General features: G+C 47.2%; 1 protein-coding gene across 1 annotated transcript in view; it reads left to right on the forward strand.

The window, feature by feature from the left end:
- Positions 1-578: 578 nt before the first annotated feature.
- Positions 579-21,317, forward strand: part of SRGAP3 (SLIT-ROBO Rho GTPase activating protein 3) — an 80,065-nt gene continuing 59,326 nt past the window's right edge. Inside the window, exons 1-2 of the mRNA XM_026074936.1 lie at positions 579-766; positions 12,847-13,009. Of these exons, the coding sequence (XP_025930721.1) occupies positions 12,947-13,009 (63 nt within the window). The 5' untranslated portion in view covers positions 579-766; positions 12,847-12,946. The remainder of the gene's footprint in view (positions 767-12,846; positions 13,010-21,317) is intronic.

Raw genomic sequence — 21,317 nt, forward strand, 5'->3', positions numbered from 1 at the left:
AACAAGTTTTATGGGATTTTATGGGCTCAAATTTGGGGGGTCTGAAAGACCATTTAAACCTTTCAGTAAATGGCAGGCTTGACTTAACCAGTTAACCCAGCAGTATTTTGGGAAGTGAATGAAAAAGAATGCACATTTGTAACGGCAGCATTCTTGAGTTCATTGTCAGCTTTTCTAGTCGGTCTTAAAATGATCATTTATCAAAAGATAACATGTTAGTTTATATGCAAAGAACACAGAATTCCAAGTAATACTAGATAAACTGAAGTAGCATTTTTTTTTAGTTTCAAAAAAGCAGTTGAAGAACTCTAAGGGTTAGTTTCTGTGTATGTATGCAACTATTTATTTTGACAAAGAACAAGTATTTAATATGAGACCAGAGAATGAAATTCTTCAGCTCTCACTTGGAAAAAATTTCCATTGACTGTAACAAGCTTTGAATTAAATTTGAGGCTTGTAAGGGAGCCGTGCTCTAGTAATACCTGTGAGATTTGCTGTAAGGCAGTGAAAGACAATTCTCGTGGCGTTCGTTGCTTACGTTATGTTTTCTTTTTCTCTTTTGTGTGCGTTCAGAAATCCGCACTCAGCTGGTGGAGCAGTTCAAATGCCTGGAACAGCAGTCGGAGTCGCGTCTGCAACTCTTGCAGGACCTCCAGGAGTTCTTCCGTCGGAAAGCCGAGATAGAGCTGGAGTACTCCAGGAGCCTGGAGAAATTAGCTGAACGGTTCTCCTCCAAGATACGCAGCTCCAGGGAGCACCAGTTCAAGTAAGCAGGCGTTTCCAGGAGCAAGATAATGCAAAATGATGGGCCAGAAACGGGTTAAAAAGCTAGTGGTTTTTTTCTTCTTTTTTTTTTGGGGGGGGGCAGGGTGGGGGATTAGCTGCAAAGTTAAAAATTTGATTAAAATAAGTAGCAACAATGGTGGCCTTCTCTGTGTTATCACTGTGCAGTGTTTGCAAGGAGTAAGAACTGGAAACCTGTTTTTTCAGAGAGATTTTCGCCACAGTAGTATTTTTAGTTGTGCTGCCTGAATTAGGCTTATGTGCTTCTTCAAGCAGTACAATAAATATATGAATTAGGGACTGGGAAGAAATCAAGTCCCTTGATTTTATTTTTAAGGGGCTTGAATTCAGCCACTGCTTTGATAGGGCAAATAATGGTAAGCCCATTTTATAAACCTGGATTTATGTGCCTAGTCCAATCTTTAGATGTTGGAGCGCTTCAAATTGCACATAGATCTGTTTACTGGCTCAGACTTGGAGGCAGCTTCCGGAAATCTAATTTATTAAAGTCTTTTTAATAAAATATGTATGCTTTATATGCACATGCTCATACAATGTTGAAGATAGGATGTTCACACCGCGTGCTTCCAGCGCGGTGCTGCAGCTGCAGCCCCTTACCTTCGTCTCCCCTGGCCAGAGCATTTGTCTCTGTCTCGTTTTCCGACAGCTGCCTTCGTGAAATGGTTTCTCACCTGGGAGTACATCCTTTGCTCAAGATGAAACTCGTGTCGTTCAATCCGGTGGCCAAAGGCTGTAGCTGTTGTGCAGCTCCTTTCCTAGAGGTTTTGCCTGTCTGATGCACTTAACCTTGCTAYAGCCCCCGGCTCTTTACAGCCTCTTTCTTTCTCCAGCCCCCTGTGACTTTTTTCCATTTCAGCGGCAAAAGCAGCAATTTCTGCTGCTACATTACTAAATCCTATTTATTCCATATTACTAAATCCTATTTCATCTGTTTACTCAGTCTCTCTAGTGAGCAACCGTTTTCTGTTGTCTTATGCAAAAGTCCACTTGAAATGAATTGCTATTCAAATGCTATTTGTTCTTTTTGCAGCTGACTGTTACTTTTCTTTTGTTTGGTGCTTGACTGGCATTGCTGAATCATATTTCAGGGATAACAGTCCTGGGGAAAGAGTTTGTGATTACGGGTTCAGGAAAGTGCCCATCTTCCAGAGCTGGGAGTCCACGAAGGTTTGTTGTGTGCACCTCTCCCATCCGCTGAGAGATCAGCGCCATGGCACTCCCAAGGAAGCTGGGGGCGTTGCTTATTTCCTTTATGGTATTGGAAGGATGCTCTGTAATTTGCAGCGTCTACAGGTCTTTGTAACATATCTAGGCACAAGTGCCCAGTGTTTTGGGGTGGTACTGACAGTGTAAACAGGATCAGCTTGATTTCAGTACACACCTCTGCTGAGTCCTTGATGTCTCGTTCCATTCTGAGAGAGAACCAATGCTACTTTCTTAGTACTTTTTTTTCCAATCTGCTTTGTGCCTACCCTATAGTAGACTCCTCTGGACTGTGTTTCCCCAGCTTGCTTATGAATGCCATTATTTTGATGAGGCTTTTGACACCCTTAAGAAATATGGTGTCTTCGACTTCCCCTTTGTCCCTGTGTAGCCATGTGCAGCAGGCTGTGGTCGAACCTTTAATAATGGTAATTGTTGCGGTGCCACCGTTGCGCTATTCATTATGACTCTGGGTTGACAGGCTCTTCCGCGCTTTCATATGCGATTGTTTTGTCTGCACATGGTAGCAAAGGGAGATTTTTCTGGAGTCAGCCTGCCTTCCTCTCCCTTGATTCAGTGGTGGGAGGTGGGGTACAGACTCCAGCCCCGGTGCAGTTTGACTTGAACATCTTGGATAATTAGGAGCGGGTGTTTCAAGGCTTCAGCTGCACAGTGTAACTGAGTTAAGCATGGGCTATAACCTTCTCTTTGTAGGACTTGACGGTGAGGACAGTCTCGTTGAGCTCTAAGCCCGGGAGTGCCTAAAATCTCTCTCCGACAGAGTTGTCTGCGATAGCGTTGTCTGTGCGAGCGGGCGGCAGTCTCGCGGCGCGCAGCAAACCTGCATGCTCGTCTCGTGCACGGCACCGTATGGAGGCCGAACAGTGGGCAGTCTCCGTGGCAGCTTGTACACATCTTTGGCGTTGGGGAGAAGCCGCTGGGATTTGAATACGTGATCAGCTACAGCTGTCGGAGGGTAATAGGCTGAAGCGAAAGCATGAAAGTGGATGGGGGCACGCGGAGCTCAGGCAGGCGAGAACTTTCTGGAGGAGCAGCTGTGGCCGCGTGCCAGGTCAGTAAGCAGCGCTGCTCCGCTGGCCGGGCTTGAATAGTCGTCTGGGGCTGAACTTCAACCCTGAGACAGGCAGCTCTAGATGCTGACAAGAGTCGAGGGGATCAATGTTTTGCTACCTGGGCTTTTATTTGTGTTTTTGCTTTAAAGCGGTAGGGAGTTTTAGGTTCGAATTCTGTGCCTTTTCCTGTTTATCTGTAGCATGAAAACCTGTTCTTTGGTGAAGAATAAATCCCGAGCTTGAGGATATACAGACTCCACCGATGGTCTGTGCTTCCCGGAGAGCCCACGGCCAAACTTGTCTTCTGCTGGAGCCAGTCGGGCTTGCCGCAGACCCGCCTGGGAGCGGGCTGGCCCGCTGGCCGCAACGTGCCGCGGCGCGCGGGTCCTTCGTCGCAGCCGGGCTGGTCACCTTTGGCTTCTGTAGACGCGTGCCACTTGCAGAGCCTGCATTTGGTCTTCGTCTCTTCCATCGATCGCTTCATTCACTTACTGCAGTCCCACTTTTATTCCTGGGCTCTCCCCCAGCGCTTTGTTCGCTGAATTACTGTAATCCGCAGCGCTCAGCTCCGCGCTTGCCGTCCCGAGCGGCAGTGGTCCGCAGCGCTGCAGACCATCGCCCCGGCGGGGGAGACGGCTTGTGGGCAGCCCGCAGGGGCCTCCGGGGCCGCGCGGCAGGCACCGGCCGGACCCGCCGCCGCGCTGCTCTGGCTCCCGTCAGGCCTGGGGCCTGCCTGTCTTTGGGCAGAAACCTGTTGCTTTTCTGCAGTGTTGTCTTGCAGGTGTGCCTGAAGGGACGTCGCCACGGATTTCTTCTCAGGAGCTGAGGGTACGCGGGCTCACACGCGTTCTTGGCAGGAAAAGTGTCTGTTGGAAAAGGCAGTTTCTCTGAAATCAGTACGTTTTATAGGAATAAAAAAAAAAGTACAGCTGAAACATTTGAAAGAAATCATTTTGGCTTCCTCGTTAAGAGAATCTCAAAATGTTTCAGTTGGACAGTGTAAAATGTTCTGTTTCAGTTGTATAATTTTTTTTTAATTTTGATTCACTTTTGGTCAATTTGCTTCTAACGTTAAATGTAATACATGGAAAAACTGCAAATTTGTCAAAATGGAACATGTCAAAATAATTAATTGCTCCAATTAAGTGTGAAATATTCATGGAAATTTCCCTCAAAAGAACATTTTTCTGACTACCTCTGACCGCAGGTGACTCGGGGTGTTAGGTTCAAACYGGGATGCCCCCTTCAGCGTGACCTTACCCAGCAAGGCAGGTGCTGGCGTGCTTGCTTTGGTGACACGACGTGGCTCCAGGGGACTTTTCCAATTGACTAATCGGACACGCGCTGCGGTTCGTGGGAATCTTTGTTGTCTGCAGTGTGAGATGGATTAAGACCATAGTAAATATTCAGCATACATGAATATATTCATGTTGTGCACAGACATTTCATGTTAGCATTGGAAACATTTGAAACGTTTAGCAAGCGAATTTCCTCCAGTGCAGTTTAGTGGACAAAATGCAGTATAACAGATTGCACGGCGAATGCTCGCTTTTCTGAAGTGAAAGTGGCAGCCGTATTAGTAGAACGAAGCAGGGAAAAAAAGGCAAAACTTTCTCTCCCTTGTAAAGCATTCGAGGGATTGCCAGGGATGTCCCTTTCCCTTGACGTCTTCCAAAGCGTCCGGTTTGGGCTCCGGCAGAGCTTACTTGTGCATTGCCRACGTCCCTGTGCGGAAGTGCTCCCGCAGCTGCGCGGGATTTCCGAGAGCCCGAAGGAGACTCGGACACACGTTCCTGGGGATCGGAGCACAGCCAGCGATCAGCGYGGAGTTTCATGAAAACGTGCAGCTAGGCAGGCGCAGCATCTGGTGGATGGATGGGCGGATGGAGGAGGCCGCGCACGGCTGATTAGCAGCCAGTTCCCGGCGAGCGCAGCTGCAGGGCCCTTATTGCCCCGAGCGAAGATGAAGCCGCAGGCTCGTGGGCGAGGTGCGAGCGACTGGGGAAGAAATTCAAACCCGGAGTTGCTTGTGTTACGTTTCGTTCACAGACCAGCGCTGGCTCTGGCGTGGCTCTTGTCGCTGCTCCTGCAGCGCTTCGCAACGGGGAGGTTTGTTGGGGAGGCCCAAAGAAATGCCGCGGTCCTGAGGAGGCCGCTGACAGAGCTGGGAACGGAGGCCGTGCTTCCCGAGTCCCTGTCTGGGGGTCTGTCCAGCAGGTTGCTATACTTCTTCCATGAGAATATGTCTAGCAAGGGAGATTGCACGGTCCGAGCCTTCCTTACAGTGTTCGCATCCTGTTTAATGCCGCTTCCCCGCCGTAGCGGTAACTCGCTCGGTAGAAATCTTCCTGAAGGACGGGCGYGGAGGTGCCCTCGGATTTTCCTTCCTTCCTTCCTTAAGCAGAGGGCACTGATTTATAATAGTATCTTTCAAGTTATTTAGGAAAAYGGGTAGAGCCGGGTGAAGAGACCCTGTGCCCAGCGTGTGCCCCACGCGCAGCTGACGGGAACGGCACGCTCGCCGCAGGGCGAGCTGAAGGGCGCTTGGCGAAGTGACGGCGATGGTGGCTTTCTGAGCCGACTCTCGGGGYGATGCGCGAGCTCGTTGAATCAGGAAACGTCCAACAGCCCCGGAGGAAGGGAACGGCGCGACGGAAGCAGGACGAGGATGCGGTCGACTGAAAGCTGATGCTTCATCTCTGCTTTAGCAGACGAAGCTGTCCAGCCTCCGTTTTGCCCAGAGAGACTGGGCTATCCTGCGCCGAGCAGCACGTAGTAGAGCAAATCGGCCAGTGCAGTGAGCCTGGCTGAAACCTTCCCCCATAGGTATTACGGGAAATAGGAGCAGGAGCAGCAGGTCGGGGCTTGATTAGAAAATTCAAGCAGCCGATCTGTAAGGCGCAGTGCCAACAGAAGCTGGTCGTCGGGCTCGTCTTCCCCGTGGCCCGAGGACCGTGGGACGCCGGTGCTACCTGAGAGGCGGTGGTGGGGAACCGTAAGCAGCCCGTGCCACCGTGGGGCTGCTGGGAAGGCGGCGGCAGGGCAGGGACGGGTGGGAGGGACATCTGGGTCCCCCTCTGTCGGCGTGGCAGCACTGGTCTCCTGCGTGGGCCAGTTATCGCATGGACCTGGCCATCCTCRTACTGCGGGGCAGCGTATAGCGGAAAGGCTTCTGGAGCCGGTGTTTTCCCAGCGAGCCGTGGGATGGAAGGCTGTTCCTTCCTGTCCAGGCAGAGCCTTATGGTGGGCCACGTTTCTTTTTGGCACCCTTGGCCTGAATGCGCAAAGCCCTTCTCTTTTTGCTTGAGTGTTTGTTTTCCTGTGGAAGCTGGAATGGATGCGTCCTGATAAACTCCAGGAGGCTGCTGTCTCCGTGGGCAGTGGACTGGGCAAGCAGTTGTCCCGGGTGCTGAGCTGAGCGTCATCGCTGGAGAGGATCGCGGCTGCGCAAGCCCAGCACGTACCTCCCGGCTTCAGGGACAGAAACACCAGTCTGCCCTTGCAGTGGTGCCGTGGAGTTAGGAAAGGAGATCAGAGCACGCAGCGTAACGTCAAGTTCCTTGTCTTGCACGGAGGCGAGAAGTTTTCTTTTGCTTTCTTTGAAAAGCTGATCTCGGAAATGTTATGTCTCAGAAATTCAGAGTTCGTTTGGCCCTGTCCTCATTCGGTGACTGTGGGGATTTGAGGCTCTGCTCAGGAACCAAGAGGTTGCCTTTGACTCTGGGTTGTATCTCGGCGAGCAGCGACCCTGGTCACGATCACATACCCCTGGGAGCTGTAGGGGTGTCTGTTCTCATCTGCAGCTACACCCCTTTATTATTTCAAATCTTTATTTAAACTTTAATCTCCCGAGTTGATTTTAGCCTTTGTTTAAACTGCTGAGCAATTATGCTTGGCCAGTCGTGCAGTGCCGTCACAGTTTATTGCACTCAGCTGTCCCAGCTGGGGCTACCTGGAAGGGGCACGTAAGGGGCACTCGGTGTAGACGTACTGTGTCTCAGAGCCGCTCTCCATGCTTTTCCTCCAGCGTTGTTACAGGGTGCGTTGTGGCCCCAGAGAAGGCACTGGAAGTGCTGATTTTGTTGAGCGGGCGTCTGGCATTTGCTTGTCTCCTGAGGAGTTCTCCTCTCTGGCCTGGCTGATTCCCTGGCAATGGTCTCGTTTCCAGGCTCTCGACTGACCTTAGTGTCCTGGCTCACAGCTGTTCTTTTCAGAGCTGATTTTGAAGAGTCGCTTGGAGGCTCTGAGCGAGTCAGGTGGAGCTCTTCCATGTCCCGAGGTGGGATGCAGGGCAGCCGTCCCTCCCAACGCCCGTCGCGGGAGGGACTGGATCCCTGCTGCTGCTGTCCCGTAAAGCCAGTCGCACATCTTGCGCTGCTTCTCCTTCAGTCCCTGATGCCATGGGTGCAATCAGAGTAACATCATGTGGTCTAGCAGTCCTGTTGGCGATGCCTAGGGGAGCTGGAGGAAGCCGTATGCAACACGAGGAGTCTCTGACGCTGCGCTTTTTTCTTTCCCAGCTGTTCTTGACCTTTTTATCATTGTTTTGTCACATTTTCTAATGCATTTGCCCTTTTTATCCGCTCTCCTTGGTTGGTGTAGCTAAACTCAGTAAAGTAATAGAGTGTGACACCTACTTCAGAGCTCTTAACATGCTGGCTGCAGTTTTGCTTTTCCTTTCGATTTTATTTTACCAGTTGGATGAGAATGTACGTACAATGTTTTCCTGGTGGATCTTGGAGGCTGTATTTGGGCTAATGCAGCTAGGTCAGCACTGGAGCTTCCAAGGACGTTCATCAATTTTTAAATGGACATAATATATTATTATATTAATTGCAGTAATATATTATTAAATATGAGGAATCCACAGAGAGAATGGAAAATGAACATAACAAAATCAAGCTGTTTATTATCTTTGTGTTATTTATCTAGTTTGCTAGATTTTGTTCTTTCTTTCCCTCTCTCCTGACTTCACCGGTTTATCTTGGGGAAGAGGAATGTTTCCCTTCTCATCCTGAACAGTGGATGGTGAGGAAAGGTACAGGCCTGAGTAACTAACTGGTTCTGTTAAGCTTTGGCTGCTCTTCTAATAGCTTTTTCTCTTCCAGTAGCCACTAAATTGCTCACTGTTTTGTCTCCCAACTGTGAGACAGATGCCAATGCCAGAAGTAATTTACTGGAGTGCTCATTCTGTTTTTTCTGTATTTATCTTTCATGCTGCATCCTAAAACTCTAACTTCAGGGACTATAAATCTGCTTTAACTGAGAAAGCAAGTCCAAAAAAACATCTGAGGCCCTAGAGGCCAGAAGCCCATATGAACACGTGCTATAAGAATCTGGCAAAAATGCCCTCTTTTTATCAAGGAGAATGCTCTGGTATATCCTTTAGCTTTGCCTCCACCCTGCTTTGAGCACCTCCAAAATCTTCTTTCTACCTCACCTGTTGTCTGTCTTTTGCTGTGTGTTTTTTTTTTCTTTTTCCTTTGATTGATTGGCTTTTTGTGCTTGCAGTCTCAAGACCTATGAGAGATTTACCTCAGTGTGTTGCTCCTGCCTAAGAATTAAAGCTTTTTATCTTCTAGGAAGTTCAGATAATGTTTTGATTCTATTAATTGCTTTAATCCAAAGATTTTAGCTAAAATCACATCTCTGAAGGTTGCATTGGTTCCTATCTAGCCGTTTTGAGTTCGGTCCCTACCGTCAGAAGTCCACCCAGGCCACGCCACGTTACACGATCCCTTATGCTGATTGCGAGAGGAATTGATCTGCACCAGGTGACAGCAGAGTGCAGGGAGCTAAACTGCTGCTTATCTGTGTTTGGCCTCTGTAACCCCAGATAATGAAGGCTATTTCTCACAGTTGGCTTCCCAGAGGGTTTCTTTCCCTGGACTCCCGTGCCAGCTGTGTTGAGGGTTTTCTCTCTCCCCGCAGGGGTCTTGCTTTGCATGAACTGTGAGATTTTCCCATCTGATTGCACGCCATGGGCTTCATGAAGGTCCATAGCGGGCTCAGTAACCGTTGCTCAGTTTTACGTGGTGTAAACGCCAATGCCAGAAGCTTGCCCTCTGGGACAGAATAACCAAATTTGGAAAAGGAGCGGGTTGCCTGCTCCTGGACAGACTTTTGGAAGTTTTGTGTTTATTTTGTATGCTGCAGATTACCGCTTTCTACTTTTAGTGAAGGCTCATCTCCCCTGACCTGCGAATGGGCTGATGGAGCCTCCTGTAGGGGCAGGTTCTCCATGGAGGTCCACCTGAGACGAACCTCTGGAGGTGGTCGGGTACAGAGCCACAAAGCTGCACACGCGCGCGCACACGCTTCCTCTGCGTGCGGAGCCCATGAGACCGGCTGGCCGTTTAGCCTTGTGTTTAAATGAGGGCTCTTAAAATCTGGCTCTGTGGTGTGGACCGCTGAGCTCTGAACATGTAAAAGGAGCAAACCCGTTCTAGGTGCAGACTGCTGAGGAGCTGCGTTCAGTCGCGTTGCCGTTAGGCTCCTGGACAAGTTCGCACTTACTGTAGCCGCTGTCGTGGCTGGTTAAGTCGGGATTGAGCTAAAAGCATGAAGTGCTTTGCCTTGAATGGGAAGGCAGAGCTGGAGCGGACGTGCCTGCCGCGTGGGTGAGCGCAGAGAACGCGTGCAAAAACATTTCTTTTGGCCTCTTACCCCAAACCAGGAGTGGTTACAGGTAAACCTGTCTCAGGTGCATTGCTGCAAGTTGGAGTTGGCCTAATCAGATGCAGAAGCGACCGAGTGACATGAGTTTAATGAGTTACAGGGTCACCCATCAGAACCGGGGCGGGCAAGGGTTGGCAAACAGCCGGCTGCTGCCGTGCAGCTCGTGGGCTGCGCGCTGTTGTGCCAGGGTGGTTCACCTCCACCTGGTGCCGTGTCTGCATCTCGATTAGGGTGATTCCAGTTTTCAGAGTAGAACTGAGCATTCCTGGTGAACGCTATGGATGTAGTTGTACCTGTCTGAGATTTCAAGCTTGGAAGAATTGTGGGAACTTCTCAAGGACTTAGCTTGCTTCTTCCAAACGATTACAACAGGATTTACCCACCTTAAAAAGGCATCGTGCAGATTTAACTTGGGTTTATGAAGCACTTGAATATTGTTTTATTCTGAGATTATATACAGTGTAAAAATATTGTATGTATTCAGCTAGTCGGAAGGCAGTGTGCTGGACAGTCTATTGCTGGATCTTTTTCTCCCTTTCACTTTTGGTGTAAATTTGCAGTTCAAGTTGTGGTTAATCATGACTTTTGTGTTACTAGTCAAGTGGAGCGTGAAACTTGGAAAAGATTTAGACACAGAAATTACTAGTCTGTCTCACTGGCTAACTGAGATTTTGCCAACTGGGTGTGTGCATGAGGAGAGGAAGAAGATCTGAATGCCAAACCTGCATAGCTAGAAACACTCCCAGCAAAGCAGTCGGTCCCGGCTTCCCGCACAGCTGGGTTACAGGGATGCGGGGGAGCGGAGACCTGCCCGCAGGGCCCGGAGCCGCCTCCGGCTCCGCGCTCCTCTCCGGGGCAGGTTGGGGCGGACGGGTAGCCTTCGGTTCGGCGGCACGGCCCAAGCGTGCTAGCAGCTTTTTCCTCGTAGTGCATCGCGACGCGCGGCTTCTGGACGCGGCTGGGGCGGCTGATCGGCTCTCGCCTCGCCTCAGGCTGCCTCGCGTGTTTTCGGTCCTCCAGAGCTGCTGCACAGAGGATCTGCACTGTGTTGCTGGAGCATTGCTGATTAACCTTTTGCACCTTCCTGAAAGCATAGTTACGCAGCGGTGGACCGGAAAGCACAGCAGGTGAACCGGATCCCCCTTGTCTTATGTGCCCGCAAAAGTCGGAGGAGGGAGGAAAACCACGGCTGCTTAGAGCAGGTTATATAAAAAGGTGCATGCATATTGGCTGAAGTGCAGGTTTGTGCCTGGGGTCAGCATCAGAGCATCTTCCTTCCACAGAAAAACACTTATTTTGCTGGCTACAGGAAGCTGTAGGAGGCTGGTAAATAAGGACAGAGCCGTGGGAGAAGGAAGCTTAGAGCAAAGAATGGGAAATCCTTGGCTTGATTGAAACCTTTGCATGTAATATTTAGACTGAGAGCCTCTGTGTTGACAGAGATATTTAAGGCACCCTTCCTGCAGGAGCGAGCGCCGAAGGAGGAGCGCAGCGCTGTGGTCAGGTCAGCGGCGAGCCCGCCGGGTGTTTTACGGCCGCGGCGGCCTGCCAGGGTGGCACCGTGGTGTCCCAGGCGGCTCGGCAGCTCGCCGAGCCGCAGTGTCCGGCCAGGAGGATGTGGCGCCGGCCTCGCGGAGGACCTGCGGTGCGCTGGCAAGCTCCCGGGGAGTCTCCGGTCCTGCACCGCGGTGAAGGGGTGCCGGAGGAGAACCGATGCTCAGGCAGTGAAAGTGCAGCTGGGACGAGGCAAAGAGCAGGTGCCTGCGTGTGGTTTTGTAGTTGTAAAACTCTTCTTGACAGCAGCGCTGTCAAGCCCCTGCGCTGGACGAGCGCGAGGGCCAGGCACTCAAAATGCAGAAGATTGGATTAGAAATGGCCAGGCTGTGCCTTGGAACAGAAGTCAGATTCTCTGTCTTTTGGTGTCTGAGGTTTCTCAGTGCTCTGCAGTTGCATCTTCGAGCTTGCCCTACAATGATGAAGATTAGATTTTTTGTTGTTGTTGTTGTTATTGTTGTTTCATTAAAAACTGATTCTCTGTGCAACACATTTCTCTAGGAGATGGAGCTTAAGAAAAACACCAGTTATCCCACGACTGACAGTAGAATTGATGGCTGGTAACACAGTGTGGGATATCGCTAGTGATGCTACTAGTTTTTAAGATAGATCATTTCTAATCTGAATAAACACAATGAGACTTTTCCCATTACATATTTACTGTGCTGTGACTGGCACATTAAACCTCTGAACCCTGATGAAGACCCCATATGGATACCAAGGAATTAATTAGTAATGGGTTCAGTGATTCGAAATGTCTGTGTCTAATGCAAACAGCTATGCAAACATTTGCTTGTGAAATTGGAAGGTTACCTGAAGCATTTGCTTCATAGCACAATCAGAAAAGTGTTGGAACAGAAAAGACCTATTAAACACCCCATTCCACGTTTCTGCTAACAGAAGAGTATTCGTTATAGTGTACAATCTGGTATCCTGGCTCTGCAGCTGTATTTCTCATCTGGCTGTGGCTCCTGTCATTGTGGCTGACTGAAGACTTTCTGAGATTTCTTGAAGGCAGACAATTGGCCTAATATGCTATTTTTCATTCTGAGCGGTGCTCTTTGGCACTGCCCTTGTCCGTCTTCTAGGCTTTGCTGTTCCACGCTGCTGGAGTTTCTGCTCCGCTGCGGTAAGTAATCGCAGGCCTGGGCAGGAGGAGATTAGGGGTGTTAGCAACGCAAGATGCTGTGACCAGATGTCCTTCCCGCAGATCAGCGGGATGGAGCTCTGTGCTCTCAGACATACGTCCAGCAAAATGACACCTTTGCGGTTATGGTTGTGCACTGAAGAAGCAGGTTGGGTTTATATCAGCTGTTGTGAGTGGTAGTCAAGTATTTGACCAATGTTGCAGTGGTTTCTGAGGAGGGGAGGTAGCAAGGAGGAGCTCACGCTCCTCTCTGAGGGCAGGATGAACTGTAGCAGATTTATGCTCTGGAGGAAGGCAGCATTAATATGTGGATCACATTCATTTGAAAATTAATTGCCTTTCTGAATTGTTCACTTGGCCTTTTGATTTTTTTTCACATTTCCCTAGGAAAGATCAGCACCTGCTTTCCCCTGTGAACTGCTGGTATCTGGTTCTGACACAGACTCGGCGAGAGAGCAGAGATCATGCCACCCTGAATGACATTTTCATGAACAATGTCATCGTCCGTCTATCACAGATCAGTGAGGATGTCATCAGACTCTTTAAAAAGGTAACCAAAGCAGTGATGTAGTTCTATTCAGTCAGGATCCATCCTTACATTTTCCTCCCCCCCCCCAAAATGGAATTTTCTGCGGCTTTCTGCACAAACTGGAGGCTATTCGAAGATAGAAGATGAATCTGCTTATGGGGCATTTAGATTTTTGAGATTGAATTTAGCCATATTTTTGTCATGGGAATGTTTAGAATTATAAAACAATTTGAAGTGTCTTGGTGAAAATGCAGACTTTAAAACAATTAGAGAATAGCATGGCTTTGTGATCCTGGTTCAGCAAGGCAGTGAGAATTTTGACGATGGAAGTAGAGCCAAAGTTGCACCCAAAGCTGCAGTCAGCAGTTTCAGCGTCTCAGGCACACTCATATCCCCCCAGAACAATGTAAATAAGTGTTTAAAAAAAAAGCCAACATGGTTAAACAGCAGAGAAAAGTAACAAGACTTTCTAAGAAGTACATGTCGTATCTGAATGAGCAACATAGAGAATAGCTTAAACTCTGAAAAGTGAAAATATTAAAACCAATATAAGTCAGGCCAAATGAGATTTTCAGGGACAAYTTACTAAAAGCATAAAAGCTAACAAAAACTTCTCCAAAATCACGAGAAAGAAACCTGCTGTGGAATGTGAAGGGGGCATAGGTGACCCGAGGTGCAAAAAAGAATATGAGGTAATAGCAAAAAGCTGACTGAATTCTTTGTGCTGGTATTCATTATGGAAAAGCTTAGACTGGAGACTTGCTTTGTGGGGGAACCAGTCTGAAGAATCTTCTCCAGTTGAATTGTCAGTAGATGTTTTAGAGCAAATCCATACAAGGGATTATCATTTATCATTCCTTCCAGATAATACTTACACAGCAGTACTAAAGAAACTGAGATATAAAATGGTCAAATGACGAGCCGTGATGCGTAACGTAATGCTTAAATTGCTGTCAGTGCCAGAGAAATGGAAGGTGGAAAATATGATGACTTTTTTTTTTTTTTTTTAAAGACTCCTGAAGGGCTTTTCGGAGAACAGATCAGCATATCTGACTTTAAAAACAGGCTATTGGGTGAAACTTTAGTAAGAGTAGAATTAGCAGACGTTCAGGCAGATGCAACGGAAGAAGCAGTGTAGCTTTCTGAAGAGAAGAATCATGCCTCAGAAATCTGCTGGAGTTTTTAAAGGAGTCAGTGATCATGGCACAGTGTCTCCAATGTCTTAAAGGCTTTGGAAAAGGTCCCTCCCTGCAGTTCTTAAAGAAAAGAAGCTGTTGAAGAAGGAGGAGTGGTTTTCTGGATTAACGACTGGTTAAAAGACAGGAAACAAAACAAACGAGAATTTCAGTGGAGTTCTCAATAGGTCATTTGGAAAAGGGATGAATAGTAAGCTGACAAAGTCCGCTGATGATACAGAATTATTAGTGATAACCAAATTTAAAGTGAGCATCAAAGACTTGCAGGGATCTCACAGTGCTTAGTGAAGCAGATCTCACAGTGAGGTAGGCTGGGATTCTTCAGTTTAAAAAGACAACAGGTTACATAAAATGCTAAGACTATAAAAAGTCATAAGCAGTTTGTAGAAAGTGAATAGAAATCAGGACTTCGTTTTTCCTGATAAGGTAAGTTGTGGATGGTCACAGGGAACCAGACAGAAAGAAAAGGTAAAAAGGAAAGTACTTTTTTTTACATCATTAATATTATATATATTGTACTATATCCGGAATATTGTGGGTTGTTGTTTTTTGGTCCCGGGATGATTCGAATGCCAAATGTGTAACTTGGGTTCTGAAGCAGTTAGACAAACGTGTGAAGGAGTTACCTATCCACAGCAATAAAACCGTGGTCCAGGTGCACGTTCAGGCTCGGGAATCCCTGGCCTTCAGCTGGCTGGAGGTCATGAATGTGCTCAGTGGCACGTCGCTTGCCCTCTCCCTTCGCTCCCTTCGGCGATGCTGTACCAGGCTAGACAGACCTTTTGTCTGGCTATATTGTTGTTCTTTATTTATCGTAATTTTTGTAGCTTATTTTCCACAGGAGCGGCTGGACAATCGTAGTTAAGTGAGCAGGGCAAGTTCTGTGGCATGTCCGACTTTCCAGATAGTAGAAATGTGCTAAAAACAGTTGTTATCTTAAAATTTTAGCCAACTAGAGAGTAAACTTAATGTGATAGTTTCATGGGCAGAGTCCTCTAGTTTATAGATTTGACCTAGAAATTAAATGATGAGAGCAGGTTGGGGTTGCTGATCTGATACGGGATATTGTCCCTTTTCCTGTCCCTGTGGCCTCCAGAAATTGGACAGATTTGGGATTTATTGGTTAAGTCAGTTCTAAATCAGTCTCAGAATCTCCCTTCTGTTTGCATTTTACTGTGAAACGTGTTTTGAGATGCATATTAAGACTTCCTGCGTACCCTTCCTAAATCCGTGAATGGTATATCTCATTTTAAACTATAGTAGGACACATCCAACTGACATTCAAGCAAGGGCATAAATACAGTGTTTCAAAAATTTTCCCCATGACAAGTCAATCCACCAAGACAAGATGATAAAATATTTCATGCATTCAGCAGGATTATTTCTTTGTATTTGCTTTCCCTCCCTTCCTCCCTCTTCCTTTTTGAATTTAAATTTTAGCTTTAAGACAAAATGCTTATATTTTRCAGAAACTGTTCCTCCTTGTTTCTCCCTCCCCCATGCCTGCAGAGGTAAAGTGGTATTGACTCCATCTGCAGCCTGCCAAAGCCAGCACCTGCTTTTAATCAAAAGGAGGCTGTACAACTGAGTTGTGGAGATCTGTGATTTCACTTGCATTTGTCCCTTGAGGTTTAAATTGTAGTAGGACTCGCGTGTCCATGGAAATAATGATCAGCTAAATCACTGAAAAGGCTTGTTTTGTGTCATCATTTGCCCTTAATGTGGATGGGGAGGCCGACACTTCTAGGGATAGGCAGGTCGTTTCTTTAACCTCTTGTGTACTGTGCCCAAAAGAGGAGCTGGAGCTGCGTTTCTCATTTTCCAGCAATATTTTGGTGAGAAGATTTAGGCATGTGTATGGGAATAAGAGCATCTTGGTAAAAGGCTTGTTAAGACATCCAGTCTAGTCCTACAACTGGCACTAGATTGTTCAGAGGATCTGTCTTTTGGTGTTTTATCTGGTCTGTGTTTGAATATGGTAAGTGAAGTGCTGCAAGCTCTTCTCCTGGAGAGCCTGGGCTGTAGAGGACTTAGGCAAATAAACCAGCTCCAGAAGGGTTAAGGGCATCTGCAGTTGCGGTTCAGCTGTTTGGTTTTGTTGTAGATTGCTCTTTGATGGTAAATTAGAGTAACGTTTTCTTCCAGAGATGTCACTTCTAATTCCTCCCATCTAGAATTTATTAATGGGTTGTGACATGCTGTGGGTACACAGAGGAACTGGAAGGTTTTGTGTTTTGCACTTTCATTATGTAAATGTAAACAATTGCAGCAAGGAAAAGGCTCCGCAATATCTGGGGTACGAGGATGTGCATAACTGAGAAGCAATTGATCAGTAGGGTGGTGATTTGCCAACAAAGATGCCGAGTGCCGAGCTGTGTCTCCCCTTACCTTCCCTGGATACGCTCACCACCATTGTGGGTCATTCATCAGTAAATTGGGGCTTTGCATTTTGTTCATCTCCACTGAAGTGTTTTACCCTCCCGGTGACCTGCAGCATATGGTCTGTTCAACTCATCCTGACGTTCAGCCAGTCATCGGTTAGGCACACGTTTCATCACGGCCGGCTGGAGAGCCTTTTTGCTTATCCCAAACCCAAGAAAGATGGAAAAATTTGAGGCTCTGAGCTAGTGGGGATTAAGTTTTTAGTGTTTTGAGTTGGAGAGATTTAGCTGAGCCAACTGCAGGCCTGATCTTACTCCAGCTGAGGCCGGTATGATGGCTTGCGTTGGCCTCGGCAGGGCTTAGGGAAGGTATAAAATGGATTATCAAATGGTGGAGGAGAAGAAGCTATATTACATTTCTCAAATCTTTGGCAAATTTGGTTTTGCAGGCTATAAACCTTCGCGGAGCTCGAGCCCGTGGCTGGGTGGCCTCTCTGCTGTGGCTGCGTTTGGTAACAGGACAGCTCTGCAAGTTGTTCGGCAGTTTGTGCAAGCTGCAGTTGCACCTTTGCATTGCAATGATACCTTGAGATCCTTTATTTTAGTCTTAAAGGAAGCAATATTTTCTCCAAAGCTGAGAGAGGAATTCATTTCTCACTGCTGCTGGATGAACCGCAGGATGATGATTTTTTTTCTGTAGAATTCTGTTAATGCTGGTAACATTTGGATCGGGATGTTTCTGTCTTATGTATCTGTTTTCCATTTTCCACTTTAGAATCAGTTCTTTTTTGGCTTAATATGTGACAACTTTGCTAGCTTTGAAAGTAGGCCTTCCAAAGAAAAATGCAACTCCTCCTCTCATTGTCCATTTCTTTTGAATATCACAGAGCACTGTGAAATAGGAAAAAAGCAGACTACAGCCCCTCAGGGAACCGAGTTATACTGCAAGTTGTAGAAATCTGCAAAGGACTCAGCAAGGGCTAGTTTTTCAGGACAGTGATGATAGCATTTAGGTTTTTGATGAGGTTTGATGGGGTGGAAAATGAGAGATTTGTTGCAGCCAGTATTTGAAACTGCTTCTCCATGAGAATTTAAATACAGAATCAAAGAGAACTTATAAAGATGTTAAGTTGGTAAATCAGTGTACCTCACTGAAACCCATTGTGTTTTTCCCTAGGCACCATAGGCAATATATATCCAGGGTGTCAGCTGGCCTTTTGGCTCAGCATACCCAAAAAGGAGAAGACTATATATATATATATATATTTTTTTAGAGAAACAGCAGGAGAGAGAAAAAAAAAATCTTGGTGTACATATGTTTTTAAGGGAGAAAAAAGCCTTGTTAGTAAGGTGGTCCTGATAAGTGGAAACAGCTGGGAATCCCAGGAGACGAGAAAGCTAGAAGATGTTGAAAAAAACTATTGAAAATAAAAATGAAACTCTAGGCTCTAAGTCACAGTTCGGAAAAAAACCAGCAAAGCCAAGAAAGGAAATGGGTGAAGCTTGCAATGAAAATTGAAAAATTGATGGAGATTGAATTTCTAAAATTGGCAGATGGAGGAATTAGATACAGAGGCAATGACTTTTAAATAAGAAGTATGTATTTGTACAGAACACATGCAAGTGTGCACTTAATTCACACGTACATACATATCTGCATATTGGATGTATTTGTGTGCCTGTGTGTGTGCTATTAAGTGTTTGGGTAATAAAATGGTGCAGAGAGTCAAATGTAGAGAAATGTTAAGTGATGCACATAAAGAAAAACAACTTTCTAAGTTGGATGCATAAGACTGGGCTCTGCAGGAGCTTTGTAACGGGATCTTGGAGGTAAAATAGCAAGTTCTTATGAGCATGTCAGCAGGAAATCAAAAATTAGGAATTGCTGAGAACAGAGCAGAAAATATAGTTAATCCTCTGCAAATCTATGGCATGCTTGCCTCTCAAATCCTGTTTGTTTTTCTTTGTACGTGGTGGGAGGGAAGGAGTGGAAACTATAGCAAAAGTACAGAGAAGACGGATGAAAAATACGGACTGTCCCCCATGTGGAAATGTCTGTTTAGACTGGGAGAGAAGAAGAGCTGATCCGGGGGAATATGATTCAGTTCTACAAAGTCACAATTGGCGTGGAGACGGGGCACCTTCTCCTCAAGGATGAAAACTTGTGGGTTTGAAAAGCCCCCTGAGAGATAAGACGTTCAAAAAAAAAAAAAAAAAAAAAAANAAAAAAAAAAAGTAAAACTGTGAAACCCTCTGGAATTTGAATCACCTCTTCACTGGAAGATGATGTTGTGGATGCTGTAAGCTTGACATGTTCAAGACGTACTAGGACAAATTTATGCGAGAAAATTATGAAAAGCTGCTTGTAAAACACGAAGACGCCATTTCTGATTCAGAAAGTTCCCTGAGCTGTAAACCATGTGAGATGGAGAGACTGTATTAGATCGATATCCGTCAGGACGTTTGCTCTATTTTTCCTCTTCCCTAAGCATCCGCTTCTGGCCGCTGTGGGACGCAGCGTGGTCGGCTGGACGGACCTTTGGTCTGGCCCAGTGTGCCTGCCTCACACGCGCCTCTTTTACGCGATAGCTCTTGCGTCTCGTCTCCTCTGCGGCCAAACTCGGTTATTGCTTGTAAGTATGGGAAGTAAGTAGCACTGGTGTTTCGGTACTTTGGAAAGAGGCGCCGCTTTTTTGCTCAGCGCTTCCGCAAGCGTTCAGCCTTCATCAGGCTGCGGGCAGAGAGCAGCCCGGCCAGTTCTGGCACTTCCCGTCCCTTCCCCCTGCTCCGTTCTTGTTGTCCTCGAGGGGCAGAGCACCGCTACAGCGGGACGCTTGCGGCGATCCTTAATGTGGCGCAGCCGTTTGGGGTGGTGCCGGCCAGGAGCAGCTGTGCGAGGAGAGAGGATTGCAGCCCCCGTGGTGGGGGCTGTGCGAGGGGTCTGGCCGGCGAGACAGAGCTCCTTGGGCACCGGCGGCATCGTCGGGGGCACGAGCTGAACGGGGATCGCTTTGATCGGTGGCAATGCCGCGTCTCCTGGAACGGGCGCGAATGGCGCAGATCTGGGAACAGACGTTTGGAGAACTCTTCAGGGAGGAAATCTGCCGGTCTGCAAGAGGATCTGTAGACAGTTTTGGTGTCATTTATGCATAAGCAGAATGATAAATGTCACTTACTGATCCGTAGGCCTTTTATTGGCCTTTTAGGTATTCTTGAAATCCATCCAAATATATCCCAATTATAACTGTGGAAACTTTTTCCTTCTTGAATATCTGAATATAGAATTTACTGAATTATGCAGTTCTTCCTGATGTGGTCTCAAGGCAGAGCTTGGAGATGCTTGTAATTGATACTGTAAAATGTGAGTCAGGTCTGGATTTGGACTTTGATGGTTGCCTTGTTACAAAATGGGGAATTGTTCCCATCCAGTGATTTGTTTTCTTTCTTCTCCTTACTCTCCTGCTTTTCCCAAATGCGGAAGGTAGGAATTCCTCTCTCGGGTGATCTGGACAGGTGAGGGCATGATTTGGCTCAGCCTCTGAACTCACGTTGTTCGGCTGAACCCCTGCAAACCCCTGCAGACTGAAGCCATTGAAATGTTCACACAGCTACAATCCAAACCCCTACATCTGGATTTTATCCCAGCAGTTAAGTGAACTGTGCATCTTTCTTCTCCCTGTAATGCTTCAGAATTCAGTATTTAACGTGTTGCTGCAACTGAGCGCGTCAGCTACGTTGCATCTCAGTGTGGATGATGTGGGGGCACAAACAGCAATATATTGGGTGTTTTCCTGACACCTGGCCTTGCTTCTGTGACCCTGTAATCTGAAGCCACGACACGTGTTAAAATTTTCATAGCAAGAGTTTGTTGGGGCCTAGAGACCCGAGACTAACGTCCTTCATTAGTTATGCTGAGGCTGGGTAGTGTTCTGCTGGTGACTTTTATAGTGAAGGAAAAGCCCAAAGGGATATTAAACGTGTCTCAGCATTTTTATAAAAAGACCYGGTAATGATATCATTTACTTGTTGCATTGGCTGGTTAAAGTCCTGGGGACAAAGGGCAATTGTCCTCCAGTGGATATGGTTTCTTGTTACCCAGAAACTATCAGTTCCCCACAGCGGGGTAACAGGTTTCCTCAGAGAGATTTTGAGAGTCGGGCACAATGTCGTCTGGAGATCAGGAACTGCTTGTCCAGGCTCAGAGAAGCACAAATGTTAGCCCCAGAAATGCTTTGGTGTCGCTGGCACATGCCTTGCCTTTGGGACGCATGCTCAGTGTAGCTGAAAATGGGCCTGGAATTTCTCATGTCTCCCATTTTGAATCTCCCGGTACAAGATATGAAAGAGGGGATGCATCATCTTCAGCTTTAGGCTTCTGCAGTGCAGGCATCTGTGTCTGAGTCTGTTACCTGGACTTGCGTTGCAATCATGCAGAGAGATAGGCCCATCTAAAATGCCGTGTGGTCCATTTTAACGTCTGTCTTTGAGATGAGTTGCGGCTAGCCTGGTTCTCTCCACCGCGTCCATATGACCAGCTCAGCTGTAGACATGAYGCTCCAGATACCCGATTTGGTCAGGTGAAGCCTAGTGAAAACCTTTGCTGTTTTTCTCGTTGCTTTTACCTCCGCACGCCAGGTCTCTCGGTTGATGCTCAAGGTATTTTCTGTTAAGGACCAGGAGTGGCAGACCAAAGCCGAACCTGAGGAGGCTTTCTGCATTGCGGTTCCCTTCGAGAGCCCGGGGGCCGAACGG

The sequence above is a fragment of the Apteryx rowi genome, unplaced genomic scaffold (assembly GCF_003343035.1).
Source record: "Apteryx rowi isolate R43461 unplaced genomic scaffold, aptRow1 scaffold_4, whole genome shotgun sequence".
Lineage (NCBI taxonomy): Eukaryota > Metazoa > Chordata > Aves > Apterygiformes > Apterygidae > Apteryx > Apteryx rowi.